This window comes from Nomascus leucogenys, chromosome 16 (genome assembly GCF_006542625.1).
Source record: "Nomascus leucogenys isolate Asia chromosome 16, Asia_NLE_v1, whole genome shotgun sequence".
NCBI lineage: Eukaryota > Metazoa > Chordata > Mammalia > Primates > Hylobatidae > Nomascus > Nomascus leucogenys.
In genome coordinates this window covers 3,307,396-3,332,104 of record NC_044396.1, presented here as the reverse complement: position 1 = coordinate 3,332,104, position 24,709 = coordinate 3,307,396, and the positions used below count along the sequence as shown (strand labels likewise).

The window sequence follows — 24,709 nt, the reverse complement described above, 5'->3', positions numbered from 1 at the left end:
CGCGCAACTATACTTGAGCCTGCGTGACAGTGAGATCCTGTCTCAAGGGGAGAAAAAAAAGGACACTAATATGTATATATAATTTATAATATGTCATATATAGTAAAATATATAATAAATATATAATAAAATACTGTTCATATAATAAATATGAACAGTAAAGGACTGGTAATAAAAAATAGAGCTATATATATCACACAATCAAAACACATAATAGATTAATCTATATTATGTGTAGATTATATAGATAGATTATATATTATATATAGAGATTATATATAGATCGATTATATATATATATATAGTCCCTATTTTTTATTACCAGTCCTTTACTGTTCATATTTAGTTTGTTCCTTAAACAACACAGTACTGAGCGTTTTTCTGACACTGCTAAATTTTGTACTTCAGATAAATTCCTCAAAAGGAATTGATGATTCAGAAGAGATATAAAATCTAATGAATCAATATCTATTTACATATAAGTTTATATCTACACTGATAGCCAAATTACGCTTTTAACATGTGGTACCTATTGTCTTCCATCACCATTTCACAAGCACTCATTTGTCCCCAAATCATGTTTTTAAATCTTTACCAAGCTGCTACATACAAAAGTTCTACATCATTTACTTTTTCTCAAAATTTTCTTAGCTGTAATTGCTTTGCTTCACTTTTTACTAAAATTAGTTATAATTTCCTTTAGCTATAATTGATTTGCTTTATATAATTAAGTGCTATATAATTTAGCTAATAGAAATCCATTACAATTAACGACCTCACTGCTATTTAATCCCTTTTCCCCTCTAATTTTGACTTTCCTAATATTAATATTAATTATGGCTAAACTTTACTTTGCATTGTCTTTTGTTTCAACTCTACTCCTATGACAGATTGATTACTTTGCATTTTCGTGTGTATTTTTCTCCATCCTTTAACTTTTAACTTTTTTTTATAACTCTGTGCTAGATACCTCTTTTAGTCACTATATGGTAGATTTTTGTCCCACACTGCATATTAAATAAACAAATGACCTAACTTATTTTATATCGGGTATATTTTGTAAATTGCTAGTCATTTTTGGTACTTTAATATTTCTTGATATTTCCTTTTATTTGCTATATTTCTTCTCTTGTAATTTGTAAGCTATACAGCTTATTTTCACAGATAGTTATTGTTAAGCTATTGAGAATATATTTAAGTTTACATTTATTGAATTATCGGAAGCAGTATCTCTTACTTCTGTAAGATATAGGAATTGGTGTACCTAGATTCCTTGCAGCTTCTTCCCATTACTTTCAGGATTTTTGCAGTTTAGTATTGCTAAATGACTACTGCATTTTTTCCCCCTCATGTGTCTTCTCTGCCTAGAATCTTAGTGTGAGCATTCTGATCTTTAACCATAGTTGTTAGAATGATAGACTTAGTCTAAGAATGATAGACTTAGTCTTACTTCTATTACTCAAATGACCTCAATACTTGCTAGTCATCCCTAATGTTATGCTTGCTTATGAATGAGTTTTGCATTTTGATTCTTTCTCTTTGGACCACCACAGGGAAGGTTTTAGTAAGGGCAGATGGAGGATGTAGAATTTTGAACTAATTTTCTGAGTATAGTATTGGAGCTACTGATTTCCAGATTCTTGGCCGAGTGAGTGTCTCCTAGTGAAGCAGTCCCCAGCCCATGGACTGCTCTTACTGCTCCAGATTAGGGGGACTTTCCTCCAATTCAGCAAAGTGATCCCTGCATGGCATGATCCTAAACCTTTACAGAGAAATAAGTTATAAAATTCCCCCTCGGGGGAGCCTTTCTGTTTGTTGGGGTTGCACGACAGCTCACTTTCCTTAGGCTGCAACCTCAGGACACAGTTGTTTTAGAACTCTACGGGAATCTCAGATTTTTCCTGTCTTCTATCCCCCATCCTTCCTAGTTAGAAAGAACTCAGTGGGGTTTTCCGGAGTTCCTTTATTTACTCTCCAAAACAATGTACAACTTTCTAAAGAAGGTTGCTATGAGACTACCCCTGATTCATTTCTTCTTGCTGGTTCCATGTCTAGGAGCAATTGCTCAATGTTTGTGATACTGTATATCACTGGTGACATCCCAATTGCCATTTGTGGACAGATAGAACCCTACTAAAATGTCGTCTTTCTCTGGTACAAAGTAATATTACTTTGGAATGTTCAGTATACTTGAACATTTCAGTATACCTTCTAATTTTACTAGTTATCACAATTTATTTTTAAGTATTCTAAATCTTATCGAAAAGAAAAAGTAAAGAAGGGAACTTAAACCGTCTTACCAAGGCAGCAAAACCTACTGTCACTTTCAATGTTATAGCATAGAAAAGCCTGGAAGTGCTGAGTTTGCTTTTAGCCACCAGACAGAAGGAGAGAGACTGGCTACATACAAAAGAAGTCAGCTATCTAACAGAAGCTTCCAAGGAATATACAGAAGAGGGGCTGGTTTTTCACCACGTACATATGTGAGGCAGCCTTCAGTTTCAGTACCATAAAGGGATCTATGATTAAAAGAAGAAATAAGGTTTTGGTGATTTTTCAAAAGGATGTTTTAGCTTCCCACACGATCCCATTTTTCAACCTGCTAGAAATCAGTGCTTTAAAAAGATTCCTTACAGCTGCTGAACTTGATGTCTGCTGACCAAGCAATTCTCTGTTAGGCTCAAGTGGAGTCACACTCAGATTCTGAGCCTCATATTTGGGAAGAAAATTTAGTGTTCAGCAAAAATTCAATACCCAGCAAGTTAGAGAAAGAAAAACACCAACAGCCCCTGGTAGAGTCTTCCCCGTTTTTGAAATTCTGGGCATGTTGCAATACAACTACCACAATGAGGATAGATGGGAAGGGAAAGGCCTCCTTCCATAACTATAAAGCTGTAAAGATGAGGCACTACAGAAGGCGATATACCCTGTCGGCAATATCAGCATCATCTGGAAACTTACTAGAAACACATATTCTTGGGCTCTACTTCGGACCTTCTGAATCAGAAAGTCTATGATGGAGCCCAGCAATCTGTGTTCTAGAAGTCCTGTTGGAGATTTCAAGGTGCCCTAAAATGTGAGAACCACCAAGAGTCCACAGAGGCCTTAACTGCCTGTGTCCATTTAGATTGATTTTTTTAAAAGGTTGACTCTAGGAATAAAGGCAGGCTGAAAGCACACTCACACTTCACCAGATCCTTTTATAGACATGAAACCGTGTTAAAAATGAACATGAACAATTGTTCCGAAGGAAGTGTGCTGATTCCAATGCCCAGGGCTGCCTCTAGCTCAGATATTCCGTGTTTGGCTGCTTCCTCCTGGAGTTTCCTTAGCTCCAGAGCATACTGGCCATTTGAACGTAATCCTTTCTTTTGGCTGCCTCAGGTTTCAGGGAGATTGGAATGTCCCCAGGGTTGTCCTTTGTGCACATAATAATCTGGCCAAGGTATGTGAGTCAGAGGCCCACATTCTGGTCATATCTGCCTGGAAAATCTGGTTTTATCGTGAATCAATCCTGCTCCAGACTTCATCTTCTCTACCTTATTTAGTGTTGACATTTTTACATTTGAGTTGAGGTAAAGCAGAAGAGACCAAACAAAAAACATATGTATTCTCCAAGTGTTCTTTCTGTAGATTTGTTTTTAAAATTCTTAAGCCTCTGCCAGAAAAGTAATTAGCAGTCCAGATAAGAGAGCACCTATGCCAACTACATGTCTGCCACCATGCATATATAAAAGGAACTATATATTTGATTAGAAAGTTACAGATAGTTTGCAGGCCCGTATCTCACTTTCAGGAGATAGGAAGTTAAAAGGAAAATTTAACAGGAAAGAGGATGGTTTCTATCTCTATGTCACCATTAATCATTATACTTTAGAGGTAAATGTTCAGAGGTTCTTGTGAATGAGAGAGAATTGAAAAAGCAGAATGTAAGTGCAGTCCTCTGCTATTCTACTTCATTCTACTATCATCTTCATGCATTGCTACTTATCCTCCTGTGTGACATCAATAGCGAGAATCAAGCCACAGCATGAGCGCCTAAAGACAAATGCCAAAAACCCAAAAACAAATAAACAAACTAGAAAAGAATATACTAAAATAAGAAAGGAAATCTAGGTAGTGTTGGAAATTTTTCTTGGAAAAGAAGATTTGGGGAGGTAGAGCTGTGTCTGGATGCAGGGATATCGGGGAGGGATCTGAGAGATGGTGTGAAAGGGCCAGAATCAAGGTAAGCAGGTTGCTCACCAAGGTGTCAAGTTGGAATGATCAAGGATCAAAGCGAAGAGCGAGATGGAGTTAAATGGGTTCGGAAAAGGGAATGGGAGGAAGAACATGCTGAAGAACTGGGACTTGGGGAGGATGGAGGCAAGGTTTTGTAGGGCAGCAGTGACTTTTTTTCGGGGTAAAAAGGAACCATTCAAATGCTGAGGGAATTCAGATAGATAGCATTTGAATTCGACAGTTATTCTGGGGACACAAGTGTAAATTAATATGCAAGGTCCTGATGTTGTAGACAGTATCAGACCTTGGTGTCTGGCTTCAGGAAGCCTGCGAAGTAATTGGGGAGATCATGCAAATGCAAGTGGTCTCATGCCAAATTACAGGCTCAGGGCTTGAGGCAGAGCATTGCCTTTGAAAGTCCCCCATAAATTTTTGATGTTGGTGACAGTTTTGACTTTTTTAAGACTTCAAAATTGAGTGAGTGACAATAAGTTTTTAGAATTTCCCTCAAAAAAATAACCTGGAGAAACATACTGGAATTCTAAAAATGGAAATTTAACATTTTGAAAGAGACTTAGAAGTAACTTGATGAATGTTGTTATGAAAGAGGCTTTGTGAATTAAAAGCAGACTTTGGATGAGAAAGATAGGTTAATTTTCTAACCCTTTGAAGCAAATGGCTCAAAATCTCTTAAAACCAAAACTGTTTAATGTGGTTCCCCGATCTAATTGACATTTATCAGGATCTACTATTTATTTTGCAGTGAAATATAATATCATAATATTCTAAGTAGCTGAATTAAATAGTAGTATATCATATTCTAAAGTTCTTTGTAGAAATTTGGGAATCCAGGGAAAGCAAAACTCTCCCCACCGCTTCAAACAGCCTGTTCGATATCTTCACACAGATTTCCACCTACCTCTCTACGCCTCTACTTACCTGTCTAGAATGCATTTTATTTATTTATTTATTTTTAGCTTAAAGAGATCTCAATTATCTTCATTGCAATTCTAGAATCAGATAATACTCTATTCCATAAAGTAAAATAAATGTTGCTTGAAATGCATTTTAAACTGACCATATCCCAAACAAAATTCCACTTAATCCCTGCCAAATTTCTGTTTTCCTTATTTTGCTAAATGACAACAGGATTAGTTCTGTTGCTCAGGTCAGAAATATTTACATTTTTTTTTCCCGCTCTTTCACCCCTGAAGTCTAATTAAGCCAGTCCACTTCTGAGCACCTCCAGCCCTGCACCTTTTGTTGACCACACTCATCTTTCACTACGATTGGTGCAAGAGCCTCCTAAAGTGTCTCCTGGCTCCTATGCTTGCTCCTGCAGTCTATCATCAATACAGCAGGTTAAAGCAAAAGTTCCATCATGTCATTTCCATGTTTCAAAACTCTCAGTGGCTTCCCATTGTCATCAGAAGACTAGATTATTCATCACCAAATATTGCAGCCACCACTCTGATGGCATCTTCTCCCATTCCTCCCCTCATTCAAGCCATTCCGGTCGTCGGCCTCCATATATATTTCTTTGCTATTCCCACTTCCCGTAATGCTCTTTCCCAGAAGTCTGAGTCACTTAATCCCTCACTTCTTCAACTTTAGGCTCACAGATCACCTTCAAGGAAGGCCTTCCCCAGACACACATTATGAAGTTGTACACTGCCCCTCCCCCAGGCCCTCCTTATATGCCTTCTGTGCTTTGCATTTCCTTCCTTTAATTTTAACTAGATTTCTTATCAACATCTGATTCTGTATATTTTACTTGTTTGTTCATCATCTCCAGTGGGCATAATGTAATCTCTATGAGAATGGAAGCTGGCCAGCTTTACCTATTACTGTCTCCCTAGCCCCTGAAACAGCTCCGGCCACCATGGGCACTCTCCATAGACACTCCTTGCTCCATGCTTCTGCTCTTCTCTTGCTGGATTATTGCAAAAGCTCCCCAAATACCCTCCTAGATTTCACCAACCCAAAGATGAATATTATGTTTTTAGTACTGCATTTACCATATGAGGCATATAAATGAAAACTTTCAAAGCTTCCTGCTACATGAAGTTTAGTTCCTCTTGTTTGGTTTGCAAGACTGCATCTGAATTTATCTTACCTATCTAGATATATTGTTCGTTACTTGCAATGTATCAATTTATATTCAATTCAAAAAAACATTTGATAAATGTCTACTCTTTAATTAGATACTGTTTTCTTCCAGAAAGTATTCAGGAAAGATTAAAAATATTTTATATATGTGTATAAGTGTGTGTGCTTCTCCATGATAATACACAGAAGGATGACGGCTCATGAACCTGAAATCTGAATGCCATTCCAGTCCAACATGAAAAAATTGTTAATTTGCTTATTTAAATCTTCTCTCATCCATTACGAGGTTCAACTGAATGGACATTCGACATCAGGGAATTTTTTAAGGGAATTATATCACCTTATTGGGTGTTTTGGTTTTTTAAAGTATAAAAAAAAATAGCACAAATCGCCATCCATTCTCTTACTGTTTATATTATTTAAAACTCCCTCTCATTATGGATTCGGCTGTTGTGAGTGTGTTTTTATTGATCCTTTTAGCCCAGTAATTGGCTGCTACTTGGTCCTATTTTTCAGTCTCCTTGCTTTTTCTTACAGAGTGAAACATCAGGATCAGTTGGATCTCATAACATCACCAAGCAAGCAAAATTGTAACTACCGCTATCGCAACCAATTCCCTTAATGAACTCTGACCTCTTTTCTCTTGACTAGTCCATCTTCCTTAGGTCTATTTTGTAAGAGCCAGAGACTTTTCAGCAACACTTATTTAATAAATATTTATTGATCACGCACATGTACTAGGTACTATCATAGGCTCTGTGATAGGTACAATAATCTCTGTGGATACAAACTTTCATTGCCTCATTCACTGTTAAGATTAAGTCAATAGAAGGTGATTAATGACACAAACCTTGGAATAGAATTTACTAATATTTATAACAGCATTTCCTCTAGCAAGATCTCACTGGCCAGTATAAAATCAAATCTCAGTCAGTTATTTTAAATTCAATCACATTTACTATCTTTATCAGCCCCACTTGTATCCCACTTCAAATACTCTCTGCCTCACCTCTTCTTGACAACTATTTCTTCCCATGCTTCAAGCTGGGACAAGCAACTTTGTGCAAATGCAAAGTTCAGCATTTTGCCTCATCCAGGTTTCTTTCAGATCTTATTTCCTGCCCCAGGATGGCCAATGGGAATCATTCAATACGAATGTATGTGCAACTCAAATGCTCAGGGATTTTAGTGCCCAAGGCCCACCCTTGACCAGGAGCCTATGAATAAATGCTTTGTTCTTTCATCCTTCAAGTGGACACACCTCATTAGGCTCCTCAAAAATTCTTGTGGGGTTGAGCAACAGCCACCTGTCCAGGATTGGCTCAATGACTCATGCTGTGTTGCCTTTCCTCCTTTCATGTTTTACACTCATGTCCCTCACTCCTGCCTCCCAGGTCAAACAATCACTCACACATAAGCCTCTGCCTCACATCCTGCATTAGGGAGAACCAACCTAAGAGCTACTTAACCTTAAATATATGTGGCATGATTTTTACTTTTCAAGGGAATATAATTATAAGTATACTATAGTATTCTATACAAAATCCCCAATATAGGGCTGGGCCACATTTTCTTTTCTTTATCTCCAAGATGAAATAATCACTAAGAAATACCTTAAGAAATCTCTTTTAGAGTTTACAACGTACCAAGCTCTGTCTAAGCTAGACTTTAATTACATAAAAATAGGAAAAACAAAATCCTTTCCTTTAAGACACTTGCAGTGTTTTGGCAAACACAGACATCTACATAAATAATTCAATCACAGTTGAAGTAAGACCTATGGTAAAGATTTGCACAGGTGCTAAGACTTTTGGAAGAAAACCTTTAGAAAAGAGGAGAATCTAGAAGGAAAAGCTAGAAATAAGCCAAATAGTAAAATGCAGAGGGATGGCGTGGTGGGGAGGGGTAGATATATTCTGCCAGAGGTAATAGTATAATGACACAGAGGCTTAATAACAAAATGCCTGAAAAAAGTAAAAGCGGTTTGGAGTTTATGGAATATAAAATCCATGGTGGAGGATCCAAGAAGATGAATTTGCAGACACAGGTAGGGATTATGCAATATAGAGACTCAAATGACTTACGAAGGAAGCCGTAACTCATCTTGTAGGTAATGAGAAGCCAATAAAAATGGTAGTTCTAAAATCCTTGTGAGTCAAGGATTATTTTGAGAAGCTGGCTAAAATTACTGTCTCTCTCTCCAGAAAAGATCACGTCCACCCACAACTCTTCATTCCACTCACTGTGAATTATTGTGATTATATACTCATGTTAAGACTGCTTGCTCACAAATCCAGCCATATTATTCTCATACTTTATTTTAGAGCAAGAGGTCTTGACATTATACTCATAAAATACTGAGAGCAACATGAGTATACTTATGTCTTAACATTGAGTATAATGTTAACATGAATATAGTGTTAAGACCTCTTGCTCTAAAATATTTAAAGTGTGAGAAAAATATGGCTGGATTTGTGTTTTGAACATTCTGATAGCCTTATGGAAAAGGGGTTTCTAAGTATGGCTGTCTGTAAGGAAACTACACAGTAAACCAGACAAATCAAGATGAGAAGTCACACTATGGTGGTACCATAAAGAAGTGATGGATGCGAGACATTTCTTTAAGAAGTAGATTCAGCAAGATAGATTGGTTAGCCATGTGCAATGAGAGGCAGAGTGATGCGAAAGATGAGTTTGCTTTTGGACATGTTGCCTTTGAGGTGCTTATCTTGCATACAAGTAATATGTCTTCTAAGAATTTGGGTATGCCAATCTTGAGCTGATGGTTTAAGATAAAGATTTAAAATATCTCAACCTATATGAATTTAATAAAACTATCAAAGTGGATGAGATGATTCAGGGGGATGATTAGAAGGGGAAAAGGAGGGCCTTGGATAGGGCTGAGGGAAAAGATAATATTTATGGGTTTACAAAGAGAGAAAGCCTTTAAAAGAGACTGAGAAATGGTACTCAGATATGCAAGAGAGAGAAGGGCCACAGAAGAAAAGCAATGACAGCCTTAAGAACAAATAGATGTTAACATAAGGTCAAATAAAGACAAGGGCTGCAAATTTCCCATTGTGCAAGGCAATTAGGAGGTCAGGCAGTCAGCATAAGCTGTTTTCTCAGGGGTAGAGGCACAAACCAAATTAAAACAGGTTGAGGAGTGAATAAAAACTGTGGATGTAAAAGCATTGAATGAAGAATATGGGAGTTTGGCTCAAAGAATATTGAACATGAGAAGGAAACAGCTAGTTATTTTATATAATTAAGGGAGGTATTTTATTTTTATGGGTCTTTTTTTAAGACTGAAAGAGAAGTGAGCTTGTTCATATGCTCTGGGAAATGACAGTGAAAAAAAAAAACAGAAAAAATACTGGTGGGGGGGTGAGAGTGGATAAAATAGGTGGATGAGACATTGAGATCCAAATCTTTCCAGCATAATGGATAGTCTCAGCCTTACACAGGAGACAGGGCCTCTTGCGCTCTGTGCATTGGAAAGGTAGTGAACACAGATCAGGGTGAAGATAATTCTGGAGGTGGTGTGTGAGGGCAAGATGAGGTCTGTATTCCTGATTACATAATTGTTCTGGGTGACGCAGAGGAGAGCAGCTGATGGTGAGATTTTTGAAAATACTTTGAAAGGAATGGAAAAAAGAAAGACAATCAAGAAGTTCAAGTTTAAAGTTAGAGACCACTGATTTATAGTCACCAATACTAGAATAATGATTTTCTCGATTATTGTTCAGTGGCACATGTGCAGGAAAATGGTGGGTTAATATAGGCTTGGAGTCTGCCTTTGCAGGAGTGACAGAGGACAGGGGTGCAGAGGAGCTGAGACAATGAGTCCCAACTGAGCAGGGAAGGCAAGGAAGCAGGAGGGGACACTCCCTGATACCCAGGAGAAAGAAGAGGGAAATGGAGGTTTGTTCATATTTGGTTGCATAGAAAGTGTTAAGGAGAGTGACACTGTGAAAGAGTCTGAAGGAGGTGAATTTGTTTTCGGAGACCAGAACACTGGACTTACAGATTTCTGCCATGAAGCAATTCCAAGTTGTCTGTCCTTGGGTTAAGGAAGGTGAAGTGGAAGGGAAGATCTCTAAATGTGTGGAGGTCAAGGGACTTTAAGATTAGCAGGTGGATACACATGAATATCAAAATCACTCAATATAATAATAACACTTGAGTTGAAGAAGAAAATTCTGAGCCTGACCCAAGTTGTTGGAGGCAGAGAGAAGAAAGTTATATATAATCCTGTGCTATCTCAGGTTGGTGGGTCAGGCAGCCTCCGTGGGAGAGGAGGTACTGGAAGAATCTTAGAGAAAAGGGATGTGATATTCTCAGGGGAGACTTTCCAATATGAAAAGGAAGAGCAGCCAACATTCTGTTTAGGGGCTGAAAATATAAGGGAGTTTGTTTAATATGGAAAAGGAGTTTTAGAAAGCAAAGCAAAAAGTTTTGGGAGTATGAGTAAAACTCTTATGGTAAAAAAACAAAAAACAATTTAACTTTTATTTAGACTGTATTTCCCGGACTTGCCCACACACCCCTTGTTTGCACAGCGCCCATTAACCTCTTACAGAAGTGATGCTGTGTGGATTACAGCTTGGGAAACATTGGCAGAGCACTCAAGGATGGCAGGGCTGTGAAGCATTCCGCAATGGAATTGGTGCCAAGTCACAGTAAACTCAGCTCTTAAGGTATCTGGAGGGCACTGTGTGAACAAGGATGAGCCAGCTGCAAGGCCACCCAATTTGTTGAGTTTTTATCCATAGCCACTGGTCTCTTCAACTAAGCTATATTAAAGCCTATCAGGAACAGTTACAATTTCTTTGCATCTCTGTGACATTTGGCTTATGCTTGAGCATGTTAATAAGTGCTAAATAAATATTTTGTTTTATTGATGCATACAACAAGCAAACAAAAATTACAGCACTGTTTTTAGATCTTGCTTCTTTCTGTCTTTGTAAGAGATTTATTTTCTTTTCAGGATTAAAAAAAAATTTACTTTTTTTTAGAGACAGGGGCTCACTCTGTCACCCCAGTTGGAGTTCAGTGGCGTGATCATGGCTCACTGTAGACTCGAACTCCTGGCCTCCAGTGATCCACCTCCAAGAGTGCTGAGATTACAGGAATGAGCCACCACACTTGGCCTAGGGTTTTAACTTAATGTTAAATATCCCAGGGTGTTGGAGCTCATTGTGAATTTTCAATAATAATTTTTACTTATACCTTTTAATATTAAATGCACCTCTGTACCTTCTCTCTTTGATATGATTTTGATAGAATGGTCCTGGACAAAGAGAGCTCAAAACAGAATATTTGATATTGCTAAATATTAAAGTCGATTATCCAAAGTGAATACAATAAAAAGGAAATAGTAGAGAATATTTGAAAAATATGTAGCTAATTTATTTATTTAAAAGTGGCCTTTTTCCAAAGAAAGTTTTTAAAAAATTAATTAAAAGTACAAAACCATACAAAGCTTAGCAAAAAATGTTACAACTTTCAGGAAATTCCCCTTGAGAATTCTTTAATTTTCTTATACAATACAGTAAATGTGATTTCATATACAGAAGGTAATAAGTAAGTATAAATGTATAATAGAGGGATGTGCAGAATTTTATATTATAAAAATTACAGTGCACATATAATTTACATTGTTTGTAATTGCACAAAGATCAAGAGATATGCATATATGCTTGAATTTGTAAAAGTCGAAAAGCAAATTATATGAGATTCTGCTGTGGTATATAAAAGCAAAGATATAAAATGGCTGAGAATTATAACATTTATAAAAATTACAACTTATATAACAGTGTAACATTTGAACCCAGTATAGTTATAAATTATGCCTGTATGTATTGTTCTCTCCTGAGGAAGGCTCAGTGTCTATGAGAAGTCTGGGCAGTCACACATTAGGAATCTTTACCTCCACTGCTAAGACATACCTTGACCCATAGGCCTTGAAGCTTAGGTTGGTTGATTTGGAAGATTGTGTTTGATAAACCTCAGTGGAATCAGGGAAACCCTTTTATGACTCCCAGACCCTGATGTTAGGTGAGCACACTGTGTTGGCCTCTCTTGTTTTCCTTCCACTCAATTCCCCTTTGGGGTTTAAGTGAAAATACGTGCTTCTAAACCTTTCTATGGTCAGGCTGAGAAGAAAAGCAGATTCTACCTAGATAAATCCTGGCATGTATGTAACAGGAAATATAGAAGACTTTTCCTTAATGGTTAGAGCAGTGAAAATCCTATATTAAAATAGCTTTAGTGAACTTGTATTTCTATTTTGAACATGCATATCTGAGTTTAGAGTCTAGAAGTTCACAGCCACGTCCCCCATGGTGCATAGTTCACATTTCACCATTTAACATTATGAGATGTTTCAATGACCATTTTTAATTATTTAGGCTTCAAGGAGACAACCTGGAAGAAAGGACAGAAGAGTCACTACCAATACTGCATTCTCCAGATGAAAAAATCCCAGATTCATTCGGTAAGTTTTAAGTCCAACTTTATTTATTGCAGTTCTAGTGGCACTTAAAGACTAAAGAAGCAAAGGAAAAAAAATAAACCAAACATTTTACCTTGCATGAATTCACTGTAGCTGCAGGTCACATATCTACCACTGGCACACTCCTTGGGGCTGTTTGTGTCAGGATAAGAGCAAAGGAGAGAAGCAATTGAGAAGTGTGGATTCTGAGGAGCAATCTCTTTAGGCCTGTTCTGTTTCAGGTCCAAACAGATCAACTCTAAGTTGGCTACTCCCTAAATTATGTGACTAATTCAAACTTGTCTTTAGAAATCCACATTGTCAGCTGGATTTCCAGAAAATGGAACTGTTTCTCTGCCCCTTGTCACTTGCTATACCTGCTGCTCCCATTCTCACGTCTTTGATCCAGTCATGCTTCTTGGGCAGAAATGTCAATATCATACTTGACAATATCATACTCCCTCTCTCCCAGCCCTGTATTAAATTGGTCTCCAATTATGTCAATTTCACTTCAGAATCTCCTCCCTGAGTCAGCCTCCTTTGTATTTGCCCTAATACTGCCTGGTCTATGTGTTTTCCCTCTTTCTCCATCAACTCCCTTCTTGGCCCTCCTTGGACTATCTCACCCCTCTTTGGTTCATTGTTTTTCTGAAAATAAAGCTGCTTATTTCATTTCCATTTTCTATAGTACAAAATGGAAATTCCTTAACTTAGCAAACAAACTTAGTATCAGAGCAACTCAAAATGTTTGTTGTATATATAAATAAGTACAGGTAATCCCACTCCAATGCCATCTAAGGTACATCATGTCTTCATCAGTCAGCATAATAGCAAAACACAGTCCATACATTCAACCTGGATAGTTAGAAGATAAACTATAGGAAAGTATTTTTCTTACACCTGGATTGAGAAGGCCATCTTCAACAGGACGAAAACATCTCCAGCCATAAAAGAAATAATGGAAACATTCAGCTGTAGAAAATTAAAAACTCCTGTTTATCAAAAGATGCCCAAAGAAGCTCAGGATTAAGATGGTGGACAGGAGGCAGGACTAGATTGCAGCTCCCACTCAGACAGACAGAGCAGCATGTGGAAACTCACATGATGAACTTTTGCTCCAAGAAGCACCGCAGGAACATACCAGGAAAGCTGAGAGAATCCACAGACTAGTTGAAGGAAATGGATCACCACTGCAGGCTCCCTGAGTTGAGAAAATCTGTGAGTCTTTGCTTTCTAGCTGAGGAGGCTCATGGTCTGGGGCAAGTTCTCAGCCCTGATCACTTGCTGCCTGGAAATAAACTCATTGCTGTTGAGGGGGCATGGTGGGTGTGAGACCAGCCTTTAGGACTATGGGCTGCCTTGGAGCTGGGTGAAGCCTGTGACTGCCGGCTTTCCCCCAGTTCCTTGGTGACCTGTATGACTCAGCAGAGGCAGCCATAATCTCCCTGGGAATATAACTCCATTGGACTGAGAACCACACTCCCATCCACCACAGCAGAAACAGCAAGCCCCACGCAAGAAGAGGCTGAGCTCAGACACACCTATCTCTGCTGCCACCTGGTGATCTTTCTTTACCTGCTGTGGTAGCCAAAGACAAAGGGCGTAATTTCTTGGGAGCTCTATGGCCCTGCCCACCACCTGAGAAACCTGAATACTTAACGGGGTGTTCCTAGGGCAAGTTTGCATCCTCCTCATAGGGCCAATGCACTCTTGAAAGCACTACTTCCTGGCTGGAGGCCAATTAACACAAAACCAGCACACTAAACAAAAACATAACCAAAGTCCCTTACAGAGTCCACTTCACTCCCCTGCTACCTCCTCCGGGGACAGTGCTGGTATCCACAGCTGCAAGACCTGAAGACTGATCACATCACAGGACTCTTTGCAGACACTCCCCAGTACTAGCCCAGAGCTCCACTGGATGGCTAGACCCAGAAGAGCAAAAACCATCACTACAGTTCAGCTCTCAGGAAGCCTCATTCCTAGGGGAAGGGGGAGAAAACAACATCAAGGGAACACACTAAGGAACAAAAGAATCTGAACAGCTGTTCTTGAATCCTGCATCTTCCTTCTAACATTGTGCAAATTAGAAGGAACCAGTAAAACAATTCTGGTAATATGAGAAAATGAGGTTCTTTAACACCCCCAAAAGATCATATGAGCTCACAAGCAATGGATCCAAATCAAGAGGAAATCTGAATTGCCAGAAAAAGAATTCAGAAGGTTGAATATTAAGCTAATCAAGCAGGCATCACAGAAAGGTGAGTCCAACTTACATAAATCAAAAACATAATTCAGGATATGAAAGGAAAATTCTTCAGTGAAATAGGCAGCATAAATAAAAAATAATCAGAACTTCTGGCAATCTGGGACACTCTTAGAGAAATGCAAAATACACTGGAAAGTATCAGCAATCAAACAAGCAGAAGAAAGAATTCCAGACCTCAAAGACAAGGCTTTTCAATCAACCCAATTCATCAAAGACAAAGAAAAAAGAATTTTAAAAACATGAACAAAGCCTCCAAGAAGTTTGGGACTGTGTTACATGTCCAAACCTAAGACAGTTGGTGTTCCTGAAGAAGAAGAGAAATCTAAAAGTTTGGAAAACATATTTGAGGGAAAAATTGAGGAAAACTTCCCTGGCCTTGCTAAAGATCTAGAACTCTGAATACAAGAAGCTCAAAGAACACCTGGGAAATTCATTGCAAAAAGATCATTGCCTGCACATATAGTCATCAGGTTATTTAAAGTCAAGACGAAGGAAAAAATCTTAAGAGCTGTGCGGCAAAAGCATCAGGTAACCTATAAAGGAAAACCTATCAGATTAACAGCAGATTTCTCAGCAGACACCCTACAAGCCAGAAGGGATTGGGAACCCTTTTTTAGCCTCCTTAAACAGAACAATTATTACCCAAGAATGTTATATTCAGAGAAAGTAAGCTTCATAAATGAAGGAAAGATACAGTCTTTTCCAGACAAATAAATGCAGAAAGAATGTGCCACTCCCAAGTCAGCACTACAAGAATTTCTAAAAGGAACTCTAAATCCTGAAACAAATCCTTGAAATACACCAAAGTAGAACCTCCTTAAAGCATAAATTTCACAGGACGTATATAACAACAACACAATGAAACAAAAACTTGGGGAGCTGGGGCCAAGATGGCTGAATAGGAACAGCTCTGGTCTCCAGCTCCCAGCCTGAGCGGCACAGAAGACAGGTGATTTCTGCATTTCTGCTTGAGGTACCGGTTTCATCTCACTAGGGAGTGCCAAACAGTGGGTGCAGGACAGTCGGTGAAGCGCACTGTGCACGAGCCGAAGCAGGGCAAGGCATTGCCTCACTCGGGAAGCACAAGGGGTCAGGGAGTTCCCTTTCCTAGTTAAAGAAAGGGGTGACAGACGGCACCTGGACAATCGGGTCACTCCCACCCTAATACTGCGCTTTTCCGACAGGCTTAAAAAACGGCACACCAGGAGATTATATCCCACACCTGGCTTGGAGGGTCCTACGCCCACGGAGTCTTGCTGATTGCTAGCACAGCAGTCTGAGATCAAACTGCAAGGAGGCAGCAAGGCTGGGGGAGGGGTGCCTGCCATTGCCCAGGCTTGATTAGGTAAACAAAGCAGCCAGGAAGCTTGAACTGGGTGGAGCCCACCACAGCTCAAGGAGGCCTCCCTGCCTCTGTAGGCACCACCTCTGGGGGCAGGGCACAGACGAACAAAAAGACAGCAGTAACCTCTGCAGACTTAAATGTCCCTGTCTGACAGCTTTGAAGAGAGTAGTGGTTCTCCCAGCACGCAGCTGGAGATCTGAGAACGGGCAGGCTGCCTCCTCAAGTGGGTCCCTGAGCCCCGAGCAGCCTAACTGGGAGGCACCCCCCAGTAGGGGCAGACTGACACCTCACACGGCTGGGTACTCCTCTGAGACAAAACTTCCAGAGAAACGATCAGGCAGCAGCATTTGCCGGTCACCAAAATCTGCTGTTCTACAGCCACTGCTGTTCTGCAGCCACCGCTGCTGACACCCAGGCAAACAGCGTCTGGAGTGGACCTCTAGCAAACTCCAACAGACCTGCAGCTGAGGGTCCTGTCTGTTAGAAGGAAAACTAACAAACAGAAAGGACATCCACACCAAAAACCCATATGTACGTCACCATCATCAAAGACCAAAAGTAGATAAAACCACAAAGATGGGGAGAAAACAGAGCAGAAAAACTAGAAACTCTAAAAAGCAGAGCACCTCTCCTCCTCCAAAGGAACACAGCTCCTCACCAGCAACAGAACAAAGCTGGACGGAGAATAACTTTGACGAGCTGAGAGAAGAAGGCTTCAGACGATCAAACTACTCCGAGCTACAGGAGGAAATTCAAACCAATGGCAAAGAAGTTAGAAACTTTGAAAAAAAATTAGACGAATGGATAGCTAGAATAACCAATGCAGAGAAGTTCTTAAAGGAGATGATGGAGCTCAGTGATGGAAGACGAAATGAATGAAATGAAGCGAGAACGGAAGTTTAGAGAAAAAGAATAAAAAGAAACGAACAAAGCCTCCAAGAAATATGGGACTATGAGAAAAGACCAAATCTATGTCTGATTGGTGCACCTGAAAGTGATGGGGAGAATGGAACCAAGTTGGAAAACACTCTTCAGGATATTTTCCAGGAGAATTTCCCTAATCTAGCAAGGCAGGCCAACATTCAAATTCAAGAAATACAGAGAACACCAAAAAGATACTCCTCGAGAAGAGCAACTCCAAGACACATAATTGTCCGGTTCACCAAAGTTGAAATGAAGGAAAAAATGTTAAGAGCAGCCAGAGAGAAAGGTCAGGTTACCCACAAAGGGAAGCCCATCAGACTAACAGCAGATCTCTAGGCAGAAACTCTACAAGCCAGAAGAGAGTGGGGGCCAACATTCAACATTCTTAAAGAATTTTCAACCCAGAATTTCATATCCAGCCAAACTAAGCTTCATAAGTGAAGGAGAAATAAAATCCTTTATAGACAAGCAAAGGCTGAGAGATTTTGTCACCACCAGGCCTGCCGTAAAAGAGCTCCTGAAGGAAGCACTAAACATGCAAAGGAACAACTGGTACCAGCCACTGCAAAAACATGCCAAAATGGAAAGACCATCAAGGCTAGGAAGAAACTGCATCAACTAACGAGCAGAATAACCAGCTAACATCATAATGACAGGACGAAATTCACACATAACAATATTAACTTTAAATGTAAATGGGCTAAATGCTCCAATTAAAAGACACAGACTGGCAAATTGGATAAAGAGTCAAAACCCATCAGTGTGCTATATTCAGGAAACCCATCTCACATGCAGAGACACACATAGGCTCAAAATAAAGGGATGGAGGAAGATCTACCAAGCAAATAGAAAACAAAAAAGGGCAGGGGTTGCAATCCTAGTGTCTGATAAAACAGACTTTAAACCAACAAAGATCAAAAGAGACAAAGAAGGCCATTACATAATGGTAAAGGGATCAATTCAACAAGAAGAACTAACTATCCTAAATATATATGCACCCAATACAGGAGCACCCAGATTCATAAAGCAAGTCCTTAGTGACCTACAAAGAGACTTAGACTCCCACAATAATAATGGGAGACTTTAACACCCCACTGTCAACATTAGATAGATCAACAAGACAGAAAGTTAACAAGGATACCCAGGAATTGAACTCAGCTCTGCACCAAGCAGACCTAACAGACATCTACAGAACTCTCCACCCCAAATCAACAGAATATACATTTTTTTCAGCACCACACCACACTTATTCCAAAATTGACCAAGTAGTTGGAAGTAAAGCACTCCTCAGCAAATGTAAAAGAACAGAAATTATAACAAACTGTCTCTCAGACCACAGTGCAATCAAACTAGAACTCAGGATTAAGAAACTCACTCAAAACCGCTCAACTACATGGAAACTGAACAACCTGCTCCTGAATGACTACTGGGTACATAACGAAATGAAGGCAGAAATAAGGATGTTCTTTGAAACCAATGAGAACAAAGACACAACATACCAGAATATCTGGGACACATTCAAAGCAGTGTGTAGAGGGAAATTTATAGCACTAAATGCCCACAAGAGAAAGCAGGAAAGATCCAAAATTGACACCCTAACATCACAATTAAAAGAACTAGAAAAGCAAGAGCAAACACATTCAAAAGCTAGCAGAAAGCAAGAAATAACTAAAATCAGAGCAGAACTGAAGGAAATAGAGACACAAAAAACCTTTCAAAAAATTAATGAATCCAGGAGCTGGTTTTTTGAAAAGATCAACAAAATTGATAGACCTCTAGCAAGACTAATAAAGAAGAAAAGAGAGAAGAATCAAATAGATGCAATAAAAAAATGATAAAGGGGACATCACCACCAATCCCACAGAAATACAAACTACCATCAGAGAATACTACAAACACCTCTACACAAATAAACTAGAAAATCTAGAAGAAATGGATAAATTCCTCGACACATACACCCTCCCAAGACTAAACCAGGAAGAAGTTGAATCTCTGAATAGACCAATAACAGGCTCTGAAATTGTGGCAATAATCAATAGCTTACCAACCAAAAAAAATCCAGGACCAGATGGATTCACAGCTGAATTCTACCAGAGGTACAAGGAGGAGCTGGTACCATTCCTTCTGAAACTATTCCAATCGATAGAAAAAGAAGGAATCCTCCCTAACACATTTTATGAGGCCAGCATCATCCTGATACCAAAGCCTGGCAGAGACACAACCAAAAAAGAGAATTTTAGACCAATATCCTTGATGAACATTGATGCAAAAATCCTCAATAAACTACTGGCAAACCGAATCCAGCAGCACATCAAAAAGCTTATCCACCATAATCAAGTGGGCTTCATCCCTGGGATGCATGACTTGTTCAACATACGAAAATCAATAAATGTAATCCAGCATATAAACAGAACCAAAGACAAAAACCACATCATTATCTCAATAGATGCAGAAAAGGCCTTTGACAAAATTCAACAACCCTTCATGCTAAAAACTCTCAATAAATTAGGTATTGATGGGGTGTATCTCAAAATATTAAGAGCTATCTATGACAAACCCACAGCCAATATCATACTGAATGGGCAAAAACTGGAAGCATTCCCTTTGAAAACTGGCACAAGACAGGGATGCCCTCTCTCACCACTCCTATTGAACATAGTGTTGGAAGTTCTGGCCAGGGCAATTAGGCAGGAGAAGGAAATAAAGGGTATTCAATTAGGAAAAGAGGAAGTCAAATTGTCCCTATTTGCAGATGACATGATTGTATATCTAGAAAACCCCACTGTCTCAGCCCAAAATCTCCTTAAGCTGATAAGCAACTTCAGCAAAGTCTCAGAATACAAAATCAATGTACAAAAATCACAAGCATTCTTATATGCCAATAACAGACAGAGAGCCAAATCATGAGTGAGCTTCCATTCACAATTGCCTCCAAGAGAATAAAATACCTAGGAATCCAACTTACAAGGACCTCTTCAAGGAGAACTACAAACCATTGCTCAATGAAATAAAAGAGGATACAAACAAATGGAAGAACATTCCATGCTCATGGGTAGGAAGAATCAATATCGTGAAAATGGCCATACTGCCCAAGGTAATTTATAGATTCAATGCCATCCCCATCAAACTACCAATGACTTTCTTCACAGAATTGGAAAAAAACTACTTTAAAGTTCATATGGAACCAAAAAAGAGCCCGCATCACCAAGTCAATCCTAAGCCAAAAGAACAAAGCTAGAGGCATCACGCTACCTGACTTCAAACTATACTACAAGGCTACAGTAACCAAAACAGCATGGTACTGGTACCAAAACAGAGATATAGACCAATGGAACAGAACAGAGCCCTCAGACGCCACATATCTACAACCATCTGATCTTTGACAAACTTGACAAAAACAAGCAATGGGGAAAGGATTCCCTATTTAATAAATGGTGCTGGGAAAACTGGCTAGCCATATGTAGAAAGCTGAAACTGGATCCCTTCCTTACACCTTATATAAAAATTAATTCAAGATGGATTAAAGATTTACATGTTAGACCTAAAACCATAAAAACCCTAGAAGAAAACCTAGGCAAAACCATTCAAGACATAGGCATGAGCAAGGACTTCATGTCTAAAACACCAAAAGCAATGGCAACAAAAGCCAAAATCGACAAATGGGATCTAATTAAACTAAAGAGCTTCTGCACAGCAAAAGAAACTACCATCAGAGTGAACAGGCAACCTACAAAATGGGAGAAAATTTTTGCAACCTACCTCATCTGACAAAGGGCTAATATCCAGAATCTACAATGAACTCAAACAAATTTACAAGAAAAAATCAAACAACCCCATCAAAAAGTGGGCAAAGGATACGAACAGACACTTCTCAAAAGAAGACATTTATGCAGCCAAAAAACACATGAAAAAACGCTCATCATCACTGGCCATCAGAGAAATGCAAATCAAAACCACAATGAGATACCATCTCACACCAGTTAGAATGACAATCATTAAGAAGTCAGGAAACAACAGGTGCTGGAGAGGATGTGGAGAAATAGGAACACTTTTACATTGTTGGTGGGACTGTAAACTAGTTCAACCATTGTGGAAGCCAGTGTGGCGATTCCTCAGGGATCTAGAACTAGAAATACCATTTGACCCAGCCATCCCATCACTGGGTATATACCCAAAGGATTATAAATCATGCTACTATAAAGACACATGCACACGTATGTTTGTTGTGGCACTATTCACAATAGCAAAGACTTGGAACCAACCCAAATGTCCAACAACGATAGACTGGATTAAGAAAATGTGGCACATATACACCATGGAATATTATGCAGCCATAAAAAATGATGAGTTCATGTCCTTTGTAGGGACATGGATGAAACTGGAAACCATCATTCTCAGCAAACTAACGCAAGGACAAAAAACCAAGCACCGCATGTTCTCACTCATAGATGGGAATTGAACAATGAGAACACATGGACACAGGAAGGGGAACGTCACACTCTGGGGACTGTTGTGGGGTGAGGGGAGTGGGGAGGGATAGCATTAGGAGATATACCTAATGCTAAATGACGAGTTAATGGGTGCAGCACACCAACATGGCACATGTATACATAATGTAACAAACCTGCACATTGTGCACATGTACCCTAAAACTTAAAGTATAATAATAATAAAATTTAAAGAAAAAAACTTGGGTATTCAGGCAACAAATAGCACAACGAACAGAATACTACCTCACATCTCTATACTAACATTGAATGTAAATGGCTTAAATGCTCCACTTAAAATATATAGAATGACAAAATGGGTAAGAATTCACCAACCAAGTTTCTGCTGTCTTCAGGAGACTCACCTAACACATAAGGACTCATACAAACTTAAGGTAAAGGGGTGGAAAAAGGTATTCCATGCAAATGGACACCAAAAGCAAGCAGGAGTAGGTATTTTTATATCAGACAAAACAAACTTTAAGCAACAGCAGTTAAAAATAAACAAAGTGGAACATTATAAAGTGGAACATTATATATATATATATATATATATATATCACATTATATTAAATGTGAATTTAATTATGATATAAGGACTAGTTCAACAGGAAAATATCACAATCCTAAATATATATGTGCCTAATACTGGAGCTCCCAAATTTATAAAACAGTTACCACTAGATCTAAGAAATGAGATAGACAGCAACACAGTAATAGTGGGGGAATTTAATACCCCACTGACAGCACTAGACAGGTCATCAAGACAGAAAGTCAACAAAGAAACAATAGACCTAAACTTGACAGATATTTACAGAATAGTCTACCCAACAACTGCAGAATATACATTCTATTCATCAGCACATGAAATATTCCCCAAAATAGACCATATGATAGGCCACACAACACGTATCAGTAAATTTAAGAAAATCGAAATTATATCAAGTACTCTCTCAGACCACACTGGAATAAAATTGGAAATCAACTCCAAAAGGAAGCCACAAAACCATGCAAATACATGGAAATTAAATAACCTGCTCCTCAATGATCATTGGGTCAACAAGGAAATCAAGATGGAAATTAAAAAGTTCTTTGAACTGAACAATAATAGTAACACAACCTATCAAAACCTCTGCGATACAGTAAAAGTAGCCCTAAGAAGAAAGTTCATAGCATTAAATGCCTATATCAAGAAGTCTGGAAGAGCACGAATAGATAATATACGGTCATACCTCCTACATTCTGGAACTGGAGAAACAAGAACTATCCATCCCTGAAGAAGAAAAGAGATAACGAAGATCAGAGGAGAACTAAAAGAAACTGAAACAACAAAAAAATACAAAAGATAGATGAAACAAAAAACTGGTTTTTGAAAAGCTAAATATAGCAAGATTAACCAAGAAAAGAAGAGAGAAGATGCAAACAAGCTAAATTAGAAATGAAACAGGAGATATTACTGCTGATACCACAGAAACACAAAAGATTATTCAAGGCTACTATGAACACCTTTACACACATAAACTGAAAAACCCAGAGGAGATGGATAAATTCCTGGAAATATACAACCCTCCTAGATTAAACCAGGAAGATATAGAATCTCTGAACAGACCAATAACAAGCAGTGAGGTTGAAATAGTAATAAAAAAAATTGCCAACAAAAATAAGTTAGGGACCAGATGAATTCACAGCTGAATTCTATCAGACAATTCAAAGAAGAATTGGCACTACTTCAAAAGATGGAGAAAAGGTTAATCCTTTCTAAATCATTTTATGAAGCCAATATTACCCTAATGCCAAAACCAGGAAAGGACATAACACAAAAAGAAAACTACAGACCAGTATCCTTGATGAACATACATGCAAACATCCTCACAAAATACCAGTAAACCAAATCCAGCAGAATATCAAAAAGATAATCCACCATGATCAAGTGGGTTTCATACCAGGGATGCAGGGATGGTTTAACATGTGCAAGTCAATAAATATAGCATACCACATAAACAGAATTAAAAACAAAAATCACATAATCACCTCAGTAAAGGCAGAAAAAGCATCTGACAAAATCCAGCATCCCTTTAAGATTAAAACCCTCAGCAAAATTGGTATAGAAGGTTCATACGTTAAGGTAAAAAAGCCATCTATGACAAACCCACAGCCACCATTATACTGCACAGGGAAAAATTGAAAGCGTTCTCCCTGAGACTGGAAGAAGACAAAGATGCCTACTTTCACCACCGCTATTCACTTAGTACTGGAAGTCCTAGCCAGAGCAGTCAGACAAGAGAAGGAATAAAGGGCATCCAGAGGAAGTCAAACTGTCACTGTTTGCTGATGATATGATTGTATACCTAGAAAACTCTAAAGCCTCATCCAAAAAGCTCCTAGAACTGGTAAATGAATTCGGCAAAGTTTCAGGATACAAAATTAATGTATGCATATCAGTAGCTCTGCTGTACACTAACAGCGACCAAGCTAGAGAATCAAATCAAGAACTGAATCCTTTTCATAATAGCTGTAAAAAAAAAAATACTTAGGAATATAACTAAATAAGGATGTGAAAGACGTCTACAAGGAAAACCACAAAACACTGCTGAAAGAAATTATAGACAACACAAACAAATGGAAACACTTTCCATACTCATGGACAGGTAGAATCAATATTGTGAGAATGACCATACTGCCAAAAGCAATCTACAAATTCAATGAAATTCCCATCAAAATATCACCATCGTTTTTCACAGAACTAGAAAAGACAATCCTAAAATTCATATGGAACCAAAAAAGAGCCTGCATAGCTAAAGCTATCCTAGGTGAAAAGAACAAATCTGGAGGCATCACATTACCTGAGTTCAAACTAT

At 38.6% G+C, this 24,709-nt stretch overlaps 1 protein-coding gene across 5 annotated transcripts in view; it reads left to right on the top strand.

Moving 5' to 3' along the window:
- The window catches only part of C16H8orf34 (chromosome 16 C8orf34 homolog), a 454,294-nt gene that overhangs the window by 324,861 nt on the left and 104,724 nt on the right, over positions 1 to 24,709 (top strand). For all 5 annotated transcript variants that reach the window (XM_030795298.1, XM_030795297.1, XM_030795295.1 and 2 more), the window contains one exon: positions 12,744 to 12,829. In XM_030795298.1, coding sequence (XP_030651158.1) covers positions 12,744 to 12,829 — 86 coding nt within the window. The remainder of the gene's footprint in view (positions 1 to 12,743; positions 12,830 to 24,709) is intronic.